This window comes from Saccostrea echinata, unplaced genomic scaffold (assembly GCF_033153115.1).
Source record: "Saccostrea echinata isolate AGI-Se365-2 ecotype Australia unplaced genomic scaffold, CSIRO_AGI_Sech_v1 ptg000042l, whole genome shotgun sequence".
NCBI lineage: Eukaryota > Metazoa > Mollusca > Bivalvia > Ostreida > Ostreidae > Saccostrea > Saccostrea echinata.
The window spans coordinates 7300001-7320555 of record NW_026889791.1 but is presented as its reverse complement, the minus strand read 5'-3'; the positions used below and the strand labels follow the sequence as shown (position 1 = coordinate 7320555).

The 20555-nt window shown below is 34.0% G+C and overlaps 2 protein-coding genes across 2 annotated transcripts in view; one reads left to right on the top strand and one right to left on the bottom strand.

The window, feature by feature from the left end:
* The first annotated feature begins 345 nt into the window (after window positions 1-345).
* LOC133201100 (uncharacterized) lies at window positions 346-2012 on the top strand. The gene is made up of 3 exons (XM_061336896.1): window positions 346-732; window positions 1114-1323; window positions 1482-2012. The coding sequence occupies exons 1-3, from the start codon at window positions 415-417 to the stop codon at window positions 1605-1607; spliced, it is 654 nt and encodes a 217-aa protein (XP_061192880.1). The 5' UTR covers window positions 346-414; the 3' UTR covers window positions 1608-2012.
* A 10650-nt stretch (window positions 2013-12662) lies between these two features.
* LOC133201052 (ATP-dependent RNA helicase SUV3 homolog, mitochondrial-like) overlaps window positions 12663-20555 on the bottom strand; it is a 99754-nt gene continuing 91861 nt past the window's right edge. The window contains exons 8-9 of the mRNA XM_061336853.1: window positions 13174-13225; window positions 12663-12736 (exon numbers count right to left, since the gene is read on the bottom strand). Of these exons, the coding sequence (XP_061192837.1) occupies window positions 12663-12736; window positions 13174-13225 (126 nt within the window). The remainder of the gene's footprint in view (window positions 12737-13173; window positions 13226-20555) is intronic.

Below are 20555 nucleotides of genomic sequence, written 5' to 3'. Positions count from 1 at the left end.
TGACAGACACAGACTACAAGTCATTATTAGGAATCAACAAGGAAAACTTTCAAGAAGTATGTGACTCTGTGCAGGGTTTTGTTAAGAATACACCAGCAAGAAGCTTGACTACCTCTGTTGCAATCTTTTTTTGTAAAATGAAAACTGGACTATCAAATTTGATACTATCAACTTTATTCCGCACATCCAAATCCAGCTTAAGAAGAGCTATATCTGCAGTCAGAAAAGCATTGATGACTACATTTGTTCCAAAATATCTCCGTTTTGGTCACATTTCAAGTGTTGAAATCATCAGTAACCACACCAGACCCCTTGCTCAAACTTTATTTGGAAGTGTAGATCTTAGTATTGGATGGAACTTATATCTACGTGAACAAAAGTAACAATTTCCATTTCCAGCGTAGATCATTCAGCATGCACAAAGGGAGACCCCTCATTAAGCCAATGGTGGTTGTAACAACAACGGGATATTTTGTCTCCATTTTGGGCCCTTATTTAGCTGATAGAAAGAATAATGATGCTTCCATCCTTACACACATCATCAACAGTAACGCTGAAAGTATTCGCTCCTGGCTTAATGAGGATGACATATTCATTGTGGATAGGGGCTTCAGAGATGTTCTACCTTTGCTAGCAGATTTGGGGATCCAGGCAGAGATGCCAAGGTTTTTAGAGGCTGGTCAAAAGCAGATGTCGACTGAAGATGCCAATATGAGTCGACTAGTGACAAAGGTAAGAATGGGAATTAGATATATAGATTTTTATATTCATATTCAAACCTCTTTATCTCGAACTCAATGAGACCAAAAAAAAAATACTTCAAGATATCCGAGGATTCAAAATATCCAGGGTAAAATACTTAAGGAATAAGTGTTTGGGACTTCCAAATCACTTCGACATATCCATGGTATTTGAGATATCAGTGTTTGAGATACCGAAGTTCAACTGTACATAACTACATATATCTAAAAATTTATTTGCTGACATTCATACTTGCACTAATAGATAGTCTGTTTACTACATTCTTACACATAGCATACCAGTGCATGAACAGTTATTTAACTCTATTTCTGGAACATGCTGGAAACAACATTTATTTTCATGATGTTTCAGGTCAGATGGGTCATAGAATCATCTAATGCCCGTATCAAGAGATGGAGATATCCGGACCGTACACTACCAACCCATCAAATTCCATTCATTGGAGACTATATACGGATTGTGTGCGCAGTATCAAACAGATTTTCACCTCCACTGAGTTTGTCGAGCAGCAGAGAAGAGGATGATGCAGAAGCTGCTAAAATGCTTCACCTATCCAAGCAAGTCTCTTATTTTTTTTCAAAGAGAAATAGTTTTAAGTATTGTGACTGTAAATTTCAACATATGCAAAATTTACAACTAATGTTTATCATTTATTTACTCCAACTAAAAAATGTTCTGGAACAGTGTGAAATATGTTATTGAAATTGCTTTTAAATCAGGTTCATCACTTGAAGGCCTTCATTGAGGAGAAGGGATTGCAAAGAAAAACTGCTGTATGGAAACCACCTCTGAAGTGGATTTGGATTCATTTCCTATACTCGATGACGAAGAACTCAGAAATCTGACTTGTGGTACTTACCAATTGAAATTATCCTCCAGTTACATGCAAGAGCACATGGATGGTGAAAGATATTTATTTCCATGAAGAGGACAATACACTGCTCAGAGCAAAGATCCAGAGTAGGCATACATCTTCTAAGAAGTACCAACTGTGGATTCGTTACAGCGAGAGTACAGTGGAATCTTGGTATTGCACATGTAGAACAGGTGCTCGAGTAGTTGGGATGTGCTCGCATATTGCAGCAGTCACATGGTATCTAAGTGGTGCAAGGCACAGAGAGAAATCATTTGGAGTGCGGGATTGGAGCAGAAATGTCTTGGATGCAGCCAATATTCCTCCAGTCATTGATGATTCAGACAGTGAGAGTGGAGAAAGTTTGCCGGAAGAGTGATTTTAATGCTCTACCATAAATATGACTGCGGCATATAGTGTTTGTCATGTCTGTCTTCCGTCCCTCCATCCTTCCGTCTTTCTGTCCCTCCGTCTTTCCGTCACACTTTGCGTTTAACTCAGTTTAAAAAAAACTATTCAAGATATTTCTATCAAACTTTATATGCAGATACATATTGATGAGAACTATTCAAATTCATCAACATTTTTAGACCTTGACCTTTCCATTGACTTTTCCTTTCTTAAATTTTTGTTAAGCTTAGTTTTAAAGAAACTATTCATGATATTTTTATCAGATTTCATATGCTTAAACATATTGATTAGAGCTGTTTGATCTTGGATGATATTAATGCTCTTTTAAATATAAAAGAATTAAAAAATAATGCTTAATATTGTGATTTTAGGCTTTTAGCTCAAGTGACCTTTTTTGATCACATTTTGTCCGCCATCTGTCTGTCCTTCTTGTTTGATTAAATAAACTTGAAGAATATGTATATGCAAAAATTTAGAGAATAATATACATACTTATGTAGTAGGCAAATGATGATATGTTGATAAAAATATATTCAAGCATTAATTGAAATAACTGAAATTGATTCTGCATCTTTGTCTTATATCTGCTAATAAATAATATTGCAGGGATGTCATTTCCAACAGTTTTTAGAATAGAAAGTTTTTATAATTCATGTGAGATTTAAATATTATTACTGTTTATACAAAAGAAAAATCTGGTTGCTATCACATTGACAGCTTACTCGTTGTTTATTGTCTCCTGCATGTGTTTTATATAGTCATATGCTGTAACGGGAAATTCCACATGTAGATGACTGTTGTTATGTGAAATCGTAAGTACCGGTAATGATATTGTTATTATGACTGTTATGTGATATCATAAATCCTAAGTAATTATATTGTTATTTATTTATTTCAATGCAATAAATACCAAGTCATACTAATTGTGTAGTTTTTTTTTATAACTAAACACATACATTGAACATGCTTACATGTATTTTATAAAACAAAAAGTTGTCTTACCTATCATGAGAAATATATGTTAACTTATGGAGGTTAAAATTTTACCTAGTAAAGCTATTGAGAAAGAAATTCAAATATATTAGTAATTTTATGACATTATTCCTTTACTACCCTATATAAGGAAAGAGTCTTCTTTATCATGTACAAATTTGTAAAATGTCAGCTAGGATGTCATATTTTTTCAGAAATCCAATATTTGGCTCTTAATTAAATTACAAGTACCTTAAAGTTGAAAAATAAAAGCTATTTACCCCATGTTTCAGAACTTCTTTATAGAAAACTTGTGATAAAATAGTGGATTTCATTCCATTAATGTACATGCTTACCATTTTGTGCATATCAAAATGCTAAAAAATAACATCATGACGTTAAAGTATACAGCAGCAACGTCATGACATTGTAACATTCACTTAGAAAACAATACCAAATTAAAATGACTGTAAAAAGAAAACTAAAAAAGATATTAATATAAAATAAATTGTTTTATAACCAGTCGATCTTAACATATTATTAGAGAAAGTTTCATCCATTTTGGTGACAGGGCCAATTTTGGTACTTCGTGGCTTTTGTTCTTTGTCTTATGTCCATTCTGAGATACATAATTCACAACAAGAACTGCATCTATTCAAATGTACTTGCATGAATGATTTTTTTTTTTTAAACAAACAGTATTTATTTTAACGAGGTTGGATCCTGATATTTAAAGTCTTAAACTTTTTTTGTCAAGTATATTTTTAGTTTCTACACACATAGCTTAATTAAAAATCAAAACAAAAAATGGGGGTCGATATGCTTCTTTTGGCAATACAGTACATTTAATATGACCTTTTTGCACTAAAATTTGTGTTTTAATCAAAAATCACATCTTCGACGTTTTCCCTCCAAAGTTTTTATCCAAATAAATCATGGGACAAAATAAACTATTAGTCTATTCAAAAAAAGACACATTAAAATTGAGACTAAGAAAAAATTTCAAATTGCTTCGCATAATCAATTATGTGACCTTTCTGCACTCACAAAATGTGATTTTTCTGGCATTAAAAATTTAACAAGAAAGAAAATTATTTTAAATTCTTAAACTTTTTCTGAAATTAAGCAGATTGATCAAAGTTATCTTATATATTCAGAAAAGAAAAACAAGAGTGGGGGTCTATGATCTAAATTTTTAGTTATTACCAAAAAAGTGTTAATTTTATGTTAAAATTGGCTCAATTTTTTCCTGGACTTTCAGAATATATTCACTATATTTGTCACAATATAATGAAAGAATTCATAAGAAATAATTTTATGGATATTTCAGAACCAGCATAAAACATTTCACTGAAAAAAAACAGCTCTGTTTGCAACCAGCATGGAAAACTAGGAATCTAAACTTAACATTTCTGTATATATTTAAAAAGGGAAGAATTGATAATTTTCTTCTAAAAAACCTTCTGCCACAAAATATAGTTCCTGGCTTTATCCTACTTGAATGGAATTTAATCGCGGTTTTTTCATTTGATAAAGTTTAATTTGCATTTTAAAATCCAGATTTAATGTTAGAACTTAAAGATGATGCAGAATTTTAGAAATAAAGGTCCAGACCAAAATCTGCCCAAAAGCTCAGGATCGAACCTCCTTAAATTGACAACTTACATTTAGAAACCAAAAAGAAAAGTATGATCCTTGGTTTTTAAAAAGAAATTACATCATTATGCAGTGAAACTTTTATTTACGATATGATATTAGAAATTAATCAGTTTCTCATTATCGATGAGCACACGCGAGATTGACTTGGGTTTCCAATGTAACAATGATTATTTGTCAAGTGGTGCTATATTCGTTGTTTATTATTTATCCAAAAATAGAAATAAAGACTTTCCAAGACATTTTGTCACAGGGGATCATAGAAAAATGCAATGTGTTAGTTTGCCTTTTCCCTATTCATGCCTTTAGTTCAAATTTTAGCCGGTTTTTCTTCCTTTGGGGGGGGGGGGGGGGCATGAACTGAAATTCCCTGACAATTAAACAGTTCCTTGAGAAATTTCCTTGATAAATGATCCTGTAAAACTAAGTATACGTATGTTACCTGCTCATGTTCACTGTTCATATTATCACATTTATCCACACTTATGGAAAACTCGCAAAATTTATTACAGCATGTGAGAAATTTAGCTATATAATTATATCAATTATTGAATTTTTTTTTTTTTGGGGGGGGGGGGGGATCTGCTAGAAAAAAAATCACTCAGGTTTATTCTAAATACAAATAGTCCCTATAACTCAAATTTTTTTTTTGTTGCTATGGAGAATTAAAAATAATACAGATATACCATGATATCTAACATATAACAAAAGAAAGAAAAATGTGTTTCATCAAAATGATTTAATTTAATCGGTCTGGGAAATAAAGTGATCTGCCTACCTGCTACACAAAACGTCACAATGGCGGAAGTGGCGCCTCGGTGTACGTTTTTGTGTGTTTATGTCGACAGACAAGCCAAGACTACAAAATTTGGATATTTTTTGTGTTATTCTTCTGGGATTATTTTATGTGGGTTCGATGAACATTTATTGTCGCAAATGTTGTAATGGAATCCTTTCTGTTGAATGACCCGAAACAGCAAATAAAAGACGAAAGAAGTGGGGGATGTGTTTTTATCACGATCTATACATGAAAATATTGCATAAACAATTGAATAAAAGGTCAATTCAATCATTGAATCAACATATTAGTGCATTTTTCGAAAAAAGGTCGCATATAACAACGAAAATAAAGATTTTTCTCAAATCTCAGCTTACGTGAGACGAATCTCAGAAACGTTGGTGGCATGGTGTTTTAGGAAAATCTCAGCTGAGGCAGAAATCTAAGATTTGAGGTTGAGATTTGAGCTGAGATTTTTATATGTTGGTGGTCCCGAAGCCTGCACTACTCCAGAATGCTTCCACATAAATTTAAGTGTTTCTGGCCCAGAGGTTCTTGAAAAGGAGATCTTTTAAAGATTTTTCATATAAATTTCAATAAAAACTTGGATTCCCTATTGTGGCCCCACCCTACCCCTGGGAATCATGATTTTAACAATTTAGAATCTACACTACCCCAAGATGCTTCCACATAAGTTTCAGCTTTTCTGGCCCAGTGGTTCTTGAGAAGAACATTTTTAAAGATTTCTCTTATATATTTCAATGTAGAACTTGGATTCCCTATTGTGGCCCCACCCTATCCCTGGGGGTCATGATTTGAACAATTTAGAATCTACACTACTTGAGGATGCTTCCACATAAGTTTCAGCTTTTCTGGCCCAGTGGTTCTTGAGAAGATCTTTAAAGATTTTTCCTATACATTTCAATGTAAAACTTGGGATTCCCTATTGTGGCCCCGCCCTACCCCCTGGGGTCATGATTTTAACAACTTAGAATCTACACTACCCCAGGATGCTTCCACATAAGTTTCAGCTTTTCTGGCCCAGTGGTTGTGGAGAAGAAGATTTTTAAAGATTTTTTCCTGTATATTTCAATGTAGAACTTGGATTCCCTATTGTGGCCCCGATCTATGCCTGGGGGTCATGATTTTAACAATTTAGAATCTACATTATCCCAGAATGCTTCCACATAAGTTTCAGCTTTTTTTGCCCAGTGGTTCTTGAGAAGAAGATTTTTTAAAGACCCCACCCTATTTTTGTCTTTTCTTGATTATCTCCCCTTGTATGGGGACTTGGCCCTTTATTTTAAGAATTTAAACTCCTCTTCACCCAAGGGTACTTTTTACCAAGTTTGGTTACAATTGGCCCAGTGGTTCTTGAAAAGAAGTTGAAAATGTGAAAAGTTTACAGATGGACGGACAGACGGACGATGGACAATGGTGATCAGAAAAGCTCACTTGAACTTTCAGCTCAGGTGAGCTTAAAAACCAAGTGTGGTCCTTAGTTTCAAATATTAAATGAACAACCCTTGAAACTTTTATTTAGGATATGATTGATAATAGGAATTTAAAATCAGTTAATTGTCATTTGACAAGCGTATATGAGATTGATTTGGGTTTCCAGTGTAACGACGTAAATTGTTCACTATATTCATTGTTAAAGAGGAATATTTTTCTGCGACATTTTCTCACAGGGGATGTAGCCTCTTCTCTGTTTCTCTGACATTTTCTAACAGTGGATCGTGGAAAATGCGATGTGTTATTTAGCCTCCACCCTAAACATGTCCATAGTTCAGTTTCAGGCTTTTCTTTCATGGGGGAAGGGGGGTGGACCTGAAATTACCTGAACTCGTATCGAAATTTTCTTGATAAATTGGGATCATGTAAAACCAAGCATACGTTACCCGCCCCTGGACATGTTTTTTGTTGCAACTTATGCACACATTTTATGAATATAGGGGTTGGAACAGAGGGGGCAAGGGGGGCTTACCCCCCCTCCCCTTGGGATTTTTGGGTTTGGACAATTTTCACCCACCCCACCCCCCTTTTTTTGGTTGTCAAGTTTTTTTTCAGGTTTAAATTTTTTTTTCTCTTTCAATTAGCCCCCCCCCCCCCCCAACTTTGAATTTGCTTCCAACGACTCAAGAAAATTATTATGTGAGAAAATTAGCTATACATGTATATCGTTCATTTGATTGGCTAAAAAAAAAATCACTCAGTGTTTATTTCTTAATGCCAAGTTGGCAGTATTTAAATCATTATTTCGGTTGCAAAATTTATTTCCTTTGATCGCTTAAAATGATTTTGAAAAAAATCTAAATATGGACAAAAAGTCCCTATACCTAAAATATTTTTTCTATGGAGAACAAAATATTATACATGTAGATGGAACTGACATTTTACAAAACAAAATTAGAGAAAGAAAAATGTGTAATCGGCCTGAATATAGTCTTGATCCGCCTATCTACTTTTTACAATCTTTCGGCAACATCACAATGGCAGAAGTGACGCCTCAGTGTCTCATATTTTATGTGTTATTGTCCACAGATGAGCCAAGCCAAGACTATAAAATTTGGTTTTTTGTGTTATTCTTCTGTAGGGAATATTTTACAGGGACTCGGTTAATATTTATTGTCACAAAGATCGTAATGGAATCTTTTCCGTTGAATGACTCGAAACAGCAAATAAAAGATGAAGGAAGTGGGGAATGTGTTTTCTCGTGATTATACGCCAAAATGTTAATATATATTTTATATTGTGTTAATACACTAAGAGAGATAACTCTTGGTGGGGAACTCTTCTGTGTGTAGAGATTGTTTCTGGGAGGTGGATGTTTATGTGACTGAGGTCAGTGATGATAACAAGGTATCACACCGGTAATTGTTTTCACTATGTAATTCTATATAGAATAAAAAATCATTAAAAATCAGGTATTCGAATTCATGAAAAAATATTTAGCAGGAAGTGTTAAATGTTACCAGTTACATCAGCTGACACCAAAAAATAGGGTACCTACACGGCATTTTCTGATTTTTTCCATCTGCAAACAGGAATACCCTCAAAACCATGTGTATTCAATGTGTTTATAAACATCCTGTGTGCACCCCAGGAAGTGGCCTCCTATGCCCCGAAAGAAATAGTTCCTGTCAAAAACCTTTAATATTTTACAAAGTACATAAAATATCCTAAGCACAGATACCAAAAATGTAAAAATAGAATAAGGGAAATTAAAAAAATTCTCACAAAAAAAAAATATTTCTTTATTATGTATGGAACTACAATTCACTAAAGTTCATTTTGAATGGTCAATTACCGGTGTGATACCTTGAAGGACCTTTAATGTTGTCAGATTTTTTTCATTTTTGCAACTGAGATTTCTTAAATAACTGTCACTAACATCCTGAAGTCTGGGGATCTAATTCCCATTATTGCTGGAGATATGATGCATTTATCTCCCTTACTCCAGAGCAGTCAAGAATACACACTGAGCACTCTGACAGAAGTTTTTTGTGCATATTTTGAAGCAGGATTTCTTCCTTAATAGACTAAGCCTGGCAACCAATTTTGTATCCGTGGAGAGTATATGCACTGTTCTTCACAAGAAACAAAAAATAATTCACAAGTCTGAGACCATTATGCAATTATTACATAACAAAATTGCATTTTACCCTCCTAAGAATGACAGAATTTACAGAAATTGTTAAATATTAGGCTGATAATAAAATCTGCATCTGGTCAATTTATGTTCCAAATAAAGCCTAGGTACTTGTCTACAACCTGCTATGCAGAAGTTTATCTAAAAGCTGTGTTGTAACACAGGGCAGTCCAAATGATATCAGCATCTGGGGAGGTTCTGGACAGCTCTGACGCTCCATTAAACTTGCTTTGATGATAAGAAAATGGAGAAAACAATTCAGATGTAATTTATTGTTGTGATTTATGTAACTGGCTTTCTCTGCAGACACAAATTAGCCCTGAAATTCCAATTGAACATACATATATAATTATTATCCTCTTTTCATTGAATTACTCAGGAATTTCAAAGGTGTCTGATGAATTTGCATGATTAATTCAAGATTACAGCTTTTTGTTTCACCAAATTTACATAAAAATTCAACATTTAAATTTAAAAATATAAATCTTAAACATTTTTATGGGTCTTAACACTTTTAAATGTGAATAAATGCAACAAAGAAACTAATATCAGGCCATCCTCCATGATTCTTGGAGGTGGGTGGGTGTACAAAACTGCTGATAAAATTTATAGGAAGTGACAAAAGAAGAACAGGGCACTTTGTTAGCTGAATTATGGTTATTCTGATATTTTGATTGTGTAAATATGTCAAATTTCTTCATCACTTTAATTTGTAATTTATTAATATTTCAGTACATTAATGTGCTTAACAAATCAAGCTAAAATAAACATCCTGACTGAGACTTAATTTAAAAGAGAGGGTCAACACCTACATAAAAGTGGTAAAATGACAAAAAACATTCTCTGGCAAACTGAAAAATCTTGAATGTCAGCTGCGAAAGCATGGAAAAAGTCTAGAGAACCATATCAGGCATACCATGGTGCTAAGTGACATTCTGTACTATATGTGTGATGCATGGTTGGGACTCAGAATAAGTATTCACTCTCATGCCCTGACAGTATTTATGCAATTTTGGTCATAAGCTTCTTATTTTTGAAAAATTCTTAATAAATTTTATTTGTGCATTACTTTTATAAGACAAATTTAACTCATTTCATTATTTCTATTCCTCCACTCCAGTAATAAATGAATCACTTAAGGTGAATAAAATGAGAGTAAACCCAGTCTCTGTAAAATTTAACACTTTTTAAAAACGTTTTACTTCTTCACATTTTATCGCAGTTGTCATTTTTGTTGAAAACTCATTCGCAAACCCAGAATTAGTCTTTTCTTGAAAAAATCAGCCTAAAGTGCTTTTACGGCAAAGTCTGTAGACACCATAATTGACTGCGGTCAGGTGGTGCACAGAGTTTAAAGTCATCTAAAATAAACAACAAACATTTCCTAACTTCTTTCTACATGTCAGATGCATAATCCTACTTTGAAAGTCATAATTTGGAGTTTTGAGGGTAAAACATGACATATTATTAGTATTTTACATAGAAAACTGTATAAATTAATGTCAACCCTGCTTCTAAATTTAAAAATATGTGCTTTCACACAGAAAGTTCATAAAATGACATATTTTGTTGAAATATGCCTTTATAAAATTAAAACTGCCTTTAATATGGGTGTAGATGATTTAACACAATCACCTTCAAGGTATCACACCGGTAATTGTTTTCACTATGTAATTCTATATAGAATAAAAAAAAAATTAAAAATCAGGTATTCGAATTCATGAAAAAATATTTAGCAGGAAGTGTTAAATGTTACCAGTTACATCAGCTGACACCAAAAAATAGGGTACCTACACGGCATTTTCTGATTTTTTCCATCTGCAAACAGGAATACCCTCAAAACCATGTGTATTCAATGTGTTTATAAACATCCTGTGTGCACCCCAGGAAGTGGCCTCCTATGCCCCGAAAGAAATAGTTCCTGTCAAAAACCTTTAATATTTTACAAAGTACATAAAATATCCTAAGCACAGATACCAAAAATGTAAAAATAGAATAAGGGAAATTAAAAAATTTCTCACAATATGAATTTTAAGTTTTACTTAAAAAATTTTATATACATTGGAATGCTCTGCATATAATTAGAGTTATCGCGCTTGAATTATCCTTGGAAGTTTTTGGCGTGTCCAAATTAGGAGAGGCAAATGCAAGTGATTCTTGGAAATGAAAGCATTTAGTAAATGCCCAATGAAAATCATGCACGGTAAAAATCTGGACCCGGTCGTCCAGATAGCGTGGTTTTTCAGTTTCTTTTAGGACGTATTCATAATTCGACTTCATTCTGTTGTGAATTTTTGATACAGATAATAAGAAGTTAATTAATAATTTTATGGATTTCTTGACCAATTATTACATAATTAACTACAAGTAATTTCTATAATTAAAGTCACATTAGTGGCAAACTGCAACATACCTAAGTGTTTTGTTGTTTATGAAAATGGAGAGTGAAGGCGGTTTCTCAAAATTCTGCGATAGTACAATAACTGTGAGTTGGGTTCATGACAGTACATGGAAATGTTAAAGAATGAGAAGTTCCACAGATTAGTTATTTTATCAAACTGAATTTGCATTAATTGGCAATTGTACATAAAAAAAAAATATTTCTTTATTATGTATGGAACTACAATTGACTAAGTTCATTTTGATTGGTCAATTACTGGTGTGATACCTTGAAGTGCTTTGTGGATTCAGTCAGTGTTACTCCAAAAATAGAGATTAACACGAAATATTGCAAAAACAACTAACTCAAAGGTAAATTCAATCATTCATTCAACAAATTCGTGCATTAATAGAAAAAAGGTCGCATATAACAACGAAAAAATAAGTAAGTTTTTTCTCAAATCTCAGCTTACGAGAGACGAATCTCAGAAATGTTGGTGGCACAGAGTTTTAGGAAAATCTCAGCTGAGGCAGAAATCTAAGATTTGAGGTTGAGATTTGAGCTGAGATTTTTATATGTTGGTGGCCCCAAAGCCAGGTCTCCACATTCTACAGTGGGATTCGAACCCCTGACGCAAGGATCAACTCCTTACTCACCGACTCTAGAGGAATGCTCTAACCACTGCGCCACACGGGCGACTATTTGTATTGCAACCTTTCTTCTTCGGTCTGAGACTGATTCATCCCATCTATAACTCTTTGCAGAACACCACAAAAAGGCCTTCACTGTTCTTGATGTGCTAATACTTTCCATGTCGAAAAGTTTCATTTTCACCTCATACTGTTAAAGCAAGCTACAGTGCCCCAACCCGGATCCTATAATACTGGCCTATATTTATAATGTACAAGACATAAAAAAGCAATCATTTTGACTAACAAAGCAATAATTATCATTTTCACTGATTTATACTTCAGGATTTTCAGTTGTTTTAACTTCTTATGTTTTGATAGTCTACATGTGTTCCAAGTTATATTGAAATCAGACCACAACTGAAGGAGGAGTAGTTTTTTGAATGTATTTCACAGAAATTTCTATTTTTAGTAACCATGGCAACATCATTCATCCATATTAAAAAAAAAATGATACACAAAATTATGAACCTTAGTGTAGGCAACTTGTGTACCAAGTGATATTGAAATCAAACCAAATTTGTAGAAGAGGTAGAGATTTCATAAAAATTTCTATTTCTAGTAACAATGGCAACATCTTTCACTGAAATGAAAAACCAACATGCAGAATAATGTATCTTAGTGTAGTCTACTTCTTTGCCTAGTAATATTGAAATCAGATTAAATCTGTAGGAGGAGTAGCATTTTGAATGTATTTCACAGAAATTTTTATTTTTAGGTATCCATGACAACACCCTTCATCGAAATCAAAAATTGATACCGATGTTTCATTTACAGATTAATCCCTTTTTACCTTTTTTTCTATAAAAGTGTGAATGAAATTGAAAGATTTTGTGGTGTTTATAACTTCTTACACAGATGCATGTACGATTCCTGTGGATGATTGTTAGGGTAAACTTCTAAGTAAACTGGCTCAAAAAGCATGCAATCTGTGTGATACAAATGTAGCTGAGGGAGATTGAACATAGTTCAACTCCCAAAAATCATTGTAAAATGCTTAAAAATACACAATAATCATACCTATTGGTTTGGTGTCGAACCTCAGTTTTGTTAAACGTTCATAACGTTTTACCTGAAATAATAAAAAAAAATAATACAGACTGTAAAGAAAGACTTACAGGAAGAATAAGCTGAAACTGACAGGGACTGAATTCAATCCAATCAATTTCTGATATCCATTTTGATTGTGGTGTTAGATCCTATATTAAGGTCAGATGTTCCTTGAATATCTGTTTTATATCTCTTCCTAATATATTGAAAATTATTCATAATCATCATTATCTTGTGATTTTTAAACTGTTTTCAAAATGTCTGGAAAACAAGAGGCCCATGGGCCACATCGCTCACCTGAGTAACTTTGACAATGCTGTTCTTTACCAGATTTCCCCCCTTGTAATACCTATTGTGGCCCCGCCCTACCCCCGGTCATGATTTTGACAATTTACAATCTACACTACATGAGGATGCTTCCACATAAGTTTCAGCTTTTCTGGCCCAGTGGTTCTTGAGAAAAAGATATTTTAATGACCCCACCCTATTTTTGTCTTTTCTTGATTATCTCCCCTTGTAAGGGGACTTGGCCCTTTATTTTAACAATTTTAACTCCCCTTTGCCCAAGGATACTTTGTGCCAAGTTCAGTTAAAATTGGCCCAGTGGTTCTTGAGAAGAAGTTGAAAATGTGAAAAGTTTACAGACGGACGGACAGACAGAGGGACGGACGACGGACAACGGGTGATCAGAAAAGCTCACTCGAGCTTTCAGCTCAGGTGAGCTAAAAAGATACACCAAAAATTGTGATATTGACAATTAAAGAGATTTCCAATAGGTATGATAGGATTATAGAGAAAACTCCATCATCTGGTATCTTGCACAAATGCCTGGTAAGGTACCTCATTTTTTTGTAAGGAAACTTGTTTAAGTAGCAATACTTCAATGACAAATTCTTGGGGAAAATTATATATTATTGAGGAATGTGTAGTCTGATCTTAAAATGTAATTGCTTGTAAATAACAAAAGCAACAACAACTGGACAACAGCGAGTAATCTAATCAAAGATTTTTTAAAATACTTTTCAAGTCAGTGGTTTACTGGCTCTATCTCACTACATTTCATTCATTAATTGAAATCAAAATTTTCAAGAAACCTTTTGCAACAGTGGAGCCTGATTACAACTTTGTGCTTTGCCCTTTTCTTGATATACCAAATTCTCTGTCCTCTGGTAGATTCAAAAATGTCCAAAAAACTTTTCATACAATTTAAAATCTCTAGTAATCTGTACTATATCTGAAAATCTGTCTATACTGTCTGTCTTTTCAATCATAAGATTTAAATACTGTTTAGCCTTTGACTTGAATGATACTCTGTCCATGGGAATACTGGACATCACATGCTTGCCTTCAAGATTTCTTTGGACAGTAAGTAGCAAATTTTGAATGGCAACATTGCAGACAACACAATAGTATGTCATCCAAATTAAAAGAAAACAAGAGGCCCATGGGCCACATCTCTCACCTGAGCACTTTAGCTAGGAAAAAGCAGAAATCAGTTCAGTAGTGAAAAGTTTCAATATAAATGTGGTTCCGATATTTGTAGAATTATATAGTAAATAGTATCCTCTGGAATCTTGCACAAATGCCTGGTAAGGTATCTTAATTTTTTTGTGAGGAAACTTGTTAAAGTAGCAATACTTCAATGAAAAATTTTTGGAAAAAATTATATATTATTGAGGAATGTGTTGTCTGACCTTAAAGTGTTTGATGAGATTTTGACAGATAGAGATTGTCCTCGTGTGATACAGAGTCTCTCTCATTCAAATACTGCCTGTGTGATGTATACACACACATGCATGGCTCACTTTTCACACATATCCTGCTACCTCCAGCATTGTCAAGAGTTTTTTCTGGAGTTTTCCAGAGAAACTAACAAACTGCTTCTCCGTGAAATTCTACTATGTCATCTCTTTTGCCTTTTTTAATGAGGACTGCCTATCTTCTGAAATCGATTTCTTTTGAACGAAGCAAAATATTAAACCATAATTTGGAATACAAAATGATGTACCAATTCTTAATTCAAACATCTAGGATTTTACCGCTCATGCACCAATTTTACAGACATAATTTAGTGTATTGTTTGTAAATTATAAAATTTTGACCTGCTCCGCAATCTGATTTTCACATTTTTAAATTCTAAATCAGTTTAAAATAAATCACGATATTTTTAAAATTTTTAAAACATGTCATATAAATTTATTGTTAAAACATTTCTACCAAATTAAGATATAGTATGACGTCAAGTAAAAATAGTTATTGAGAAGTCCGCAAACTTTCCGAACAACCTTTGTATGTCCACACAATAAGTAGCAATTAATACACATTCACATCCAGCATTGAAGTGTATTTATATGATTTGGCAAGAAAAATGACATTAAAAGACTTAAAATCAAATTGTAAACAATGAATATTTTGAAAGTAAGCACCAGCAATGAATTTGAAATATGAAATTATGTCACAGAGGTTGCTTAAGTGAGGCTGGATTAAGTAACATAAAGGGCAAACAGGGGCTCAAAGGAAATATTTAGTTGTAATTTAATACAAAATTAAATAAATATTGAATGAAACATAAAAACGAAATAACTATTATAAACCTAAATTTTCTAAATTCTAAATAATTTTTATTTTACTAGCACAACTTACTAATAGTCTTTCCATACATAAATATTTTCATTCCTTACAATGTTATCAATTTCTATATCACTATTTCCATGCCAATTTACATCAAAGATATTTTTAATATTTATGTAGCATGTAGAAATTAATTCCCTCGTACCTTACTTTTAAACATCAGGTTTGATGCCATATGAGGTCAAAAGTCCTAGAAATTTCCTTTAAGACTAAGACTGGGAACAAACAAAATGATTTTCATATTTTGATTTTTTATCAGTTATCACAACTTATTTGACATGAATGCCCCGCCAAGGGTATATTAGTAATGCAACATGAAAATTTGTACAAGTGTTTGAAATTTGATGAGAATATCTTGAATAGTTTCTTTAAAATTGAAATCTAAAAAGTTGGATATAAAAATCTAAAAAGTTGGATATAAATGAAAAATTCTCACCAAATTATGTATAAGTGCATAAGCTTACATAAATATATCTTAAATGGTTCTTTAAAACTAAGCAAAATGCAAATTTAAGAAAAGTGAGGTCAAGGTCACAGGAAAGTTCAAGGTCAAACCTTTTTGATGCAGTTGAATAGTTCTCAAAAATACATATCAGCATATTAAGTTTGATAAAAATACTTTGAATGGTTTATTTAAAACTGAGCTATACACAAATTCAAAATAAATGAAGTTAAGGTCAAAGGTAAGATCAAGGTCAAAAAATGTTGATGCAGTTGAAAAGTTTACATAAGTATGTATTAGCATATGAAGTTTGATAAAAATATAATGAATGGTTTCTTTAAAACTGAGTTAAACACAAATTGAGAAAAGAGATTGATTGATTGGATGTTGTTTAACATCCCATTCGAGAATTTTTCACTCATATAGAGACGTCACCATGTGCCAGTGAAGGGCTTCAAATTTAGACCTATACTCAGCACTCAGGGCCATTGAGCAGTGAGGGTTCTTTATCGTGCCAATGCCTGTCTGACACGGGACCTCGGTTTTTAAGGTCTCATCCGAAAGACCTGTGACTTTCACTTCTAGTGCTGGGTGCTTAGCAAAGGAACAGTCACTACCTACGTTTACATCTTAGGTTTGACACTGCACAGCGAACAAGAATCGAACCCAGGCCTCCCGATCATGAAGCGAGCGCCCTACCACTAGGCTACCGTGACTGGTTTTGAGAAAAGAGAAGTCAAGATCAAATGAAAGGTCAAGGTCAAACATAGGTAATCAGAGATTACAGAGCTCACCTCAATGAATGTTGTCTTTAAGTAAGGCAAAGTCCCACACTAAACTAATAATCTAGGAGTGTGCATCCCTAGATGCAACATTTATGCAATTTTGGTCTGATAGGGCTTGCAGTTACTTGGGAATAGACTTATCTGAAAACATAAAACTAGTCACTCATCCAGAAAATGTAAGTCAAATCCAGGATCCGAAGCAAGTTTTGAGATTGTTCATCCCTTGATGCATCATCCATGCAAGTTTGGTTCAGATAGGCCTTACAGTTACTTGGAAATGAGATCTGCTCCAAAACCTTAACCTGGTTACTCATCCGGAAAATGTAGATCAGATCCAGCATCCGAAGCAAGTCCAGTAGTGTGAATCCTTAGATGTATCATCCATGCAAGTTTGGTCAATATAGGGTTTAAAGTTACTTGGAAATGAGATCTCCTCCAAAAACTTTAACCTGGTCACTTATCCGGAAAATATAGGTCAGATCCAGCATCTGAAGCAAGTCAAGTAGTGTGCATCCTTAAATGTATCATCCATGCAAGTTTGGTCAATATAAGGTTTTAGTTACTTGGAAATGAGATCTGCTCCAAAAACTTTAACCTGGTCACTCATCCAGAAAATGTAGGTCAGATCCAGCATCCGAAGCAAGTTCAGTAGTGTGCATCCTTAGATGTATCATCCATGCAAGTTTGGTCAATATAGGGCTTATAATTACTTGGAAATGAGACCTGCTCCAAAAACATTAACCTCGTCATTCTTTAGCTGAAATTGCAGCATCTGAAACCTTGACTGGTACAATGAAACACACTAGAAGCATCCTCCATGCATCTCTGACTAATATAGGCCATAGAAGTACTTGAAAAGAAAACTGCTCCAAAAACCTTAACCTGGGACGCCAACGCCGACGCCAAGGGTATTACATAAGCTCCCCCAACTTCGTTGAGGTGAGCTAAAAATGTTGATGCAGTTGAATAGCTTACATCAGTATGTATCAGCAAGTGAAGTTTGACAGCAATTTAAGAAAAGTGAGGTCAAGGTCAAAGGAAAGGTCAAGGTCAAAAAAGTTGTTGCAGTTGAATAGCTCTCATCAGTATGTATCAGCATATGAAGTTTTATAAAAATATCTTGAATGGTTTCTTTAAAACTGAGCTAAACACTTATTTAAGAACAAGAGGCCCATGGGCCACATCGCTCACCTGAGCACACTGGCTAGACTAAGGCACAAATCAGTTCAGTAATGAATGGGATGGGGGGGGGGGGGGGAAGCTTGAATTTTAAACTACCTGATGATGGTTCCATGTCAATATAACAAATGAATTTGTTGTACTTGAGAAGATTTTAAAAGAATTTTCCCATTTATTTCTTTGTAAAAATTTGATCCCCCATTGTAGCTCCTCCCTATCTCAGGGGTCATCATTTGAACAAACTTGAATCTACATTACCCGAGGATGCTTCCATATCAATAAGACTAACATAGCTTTTCTGTTCTTGAGAAGAAATTTTTTTTTCTATATGTTCTTATGTAAAACTTTCGATCCCCCATTGGGCCCCACCCTACCCCCGGGGGTCATCATTTGAACAAAATTCGATCTACACTACCTGAGGATGCTTCCATATAAATTTGACTCATCATGGCTTTGCTGTTCTTGAGAAGAAGATTTTTCCTATATATTTCTATGTAAAACTTTGATCCTCCATTGTGGCCCCGCCCTACCCCTGGGAGCCATGATTTGAACAAAATTGAATCTAAACTTCCTGAGGATGCTTCTATATAAATATGACTCTTCATGGCTTTACTGTTCTTAAAAAGAAGATTTTTAAAGATTTTTCCTATATATTTCTAAGTAAAATTTTGATCCTCCATTGAGGCCCCACCCTACCCCTGGGGGTCATGATTTGAACAAACTTGAATCTACACTACCTGAGGATGCTTCCATATAAATATGACTCTTCATGGCTTTACTGTTCTTGAGAAGAAGATTTTTAAAGATTTTTCCTATATATTTCTATGTAAAATTTTGATCCTCCATTGTGGCCCCCCCTATCCCTGGGGGTCATGATTTGAACAAACTTGAATCTACACTACCTGAGGATGCTTCCATATAAATATGACTCTTCATGGCTTTACTGTTCTTGAGAAGAAGATTTGTAAAGATTTTTCCTATATATTTCTATGTAAAACTATGATCCTCCATTGTGGCCCCACCCTACCCCCCGGGGGTCATGATTTGAACAAACTTGAATCTACACTACCTGAGGATGCTTCCATATAAATATGACTCTTCATGGCTTTATTGTTCTTGAGAAGAAGATTTTTAAAGATTTTTCCTATATATTTCTATGTAAAATTTTGATCCTCCATTGTGGCCCTGCCCTACCCCTGGGGGTCATGATTTGAACAAAATCAAATTTAAACTTCCTGACGATGCATCCACATAAATATGACTCTTCATGGCTTTATTGTTCTTGAAAAGAAGATTTTTAAAGATTTTTCCTATATATTTCTATGTAAAATTTTGATCCTCCATTGTGGCCCTGCCCTACCCCTGGGGGTCATGATTTGAACAAAATCGAATCTAAACTTCCTGATGATGCATCCACATAAATATGACTCTTCATGGTTTTACTGTTCTTGAGAAGAAGATTTTTAAAGATTTTTCTTATATATTTCTATGTATAACTTTGATCCTCCATTGTGGCCCCCCCTACCCCCCCCTCCCCCCGGGGTCATGATTTGAACAAAATTGAATCTACACTACCTGGGGATGCTTCCAAATAAATATGACTCTTCATGGCTTTACTGTTCTTGAGAAGAAGATTTTTAAAGATTTTTCCTATATATTTCTATGTAAAAATTTGATCCTCCATTGTGACCCCGCCCTACTCCCGGGGGTCATAATTTGAACAAACTTGAATCTACACTACCTGGGGATGCTTCCATATGAGTTTCATCTTTCCTGGCCCTGTGGTTCTTGAGAAGAAGATTTTTTTAAAGATGCTATTCATTTTTCACTAATTCTTAATTATCTCCCCTTGAAAGAGGGCGTGGCCCTTCATTTGAACAAACTTGAATCCCCTTCACCCAAGGATGCTTTGTGGCAAGTTTGGTTGAATTGGCCCAGTGGTTCTGGAGAAGAAGTCGAAAATGTGAAAAGTTTACAGACAGACTACAGACAAAACGTGATCAGAAAAGCTCACTTCAGCTTTCAGCTCAGGTGAGCTAAAAATGAGGTCAAGATCAAAGGAAAGGTTAAGATCCAAAAATGTTGATGCAGTTGAATAGCTCTCATCAGTATGTATCAACATATGAAGTTTTATAAAAATATCTTGAATGGCGTCTTTAAAAATGAGATAAACATTAATTTATGAAAAGTGAGGTCAAGGTGAAAGGAAAAGCCAAGGTCAAAATATGTTGATGCAGTTGCATAGCTCTAATCAATATCTATCAGCATATGAAGTTTGATAAAAATATCTTGGATAGTTCTTTAAAAATGAACTT

Coding starts and splice junctions, on each gene's coding strand:
- LOC133201100 (XM_061336896.1), top strand. CDS start 415: ATGCACAAAGGGAGACCCCTCATTAAGCCAATGGTGGTTGTAACAACA. Junction 733..1,113: donor TGAGTCGACTAGTGACAAAG/GTAAGAATGGGA, acceptor ATGATGTTTCAG/GTCAGATGGGTCATAGAATC. Junction 1,324..1,481: donor TGCTTCACCTATCCAAGCAA/GTCTCTTATTTT, acceptor CTTTTAAATCAG/GTTCATCACTTGAAGGCCTT.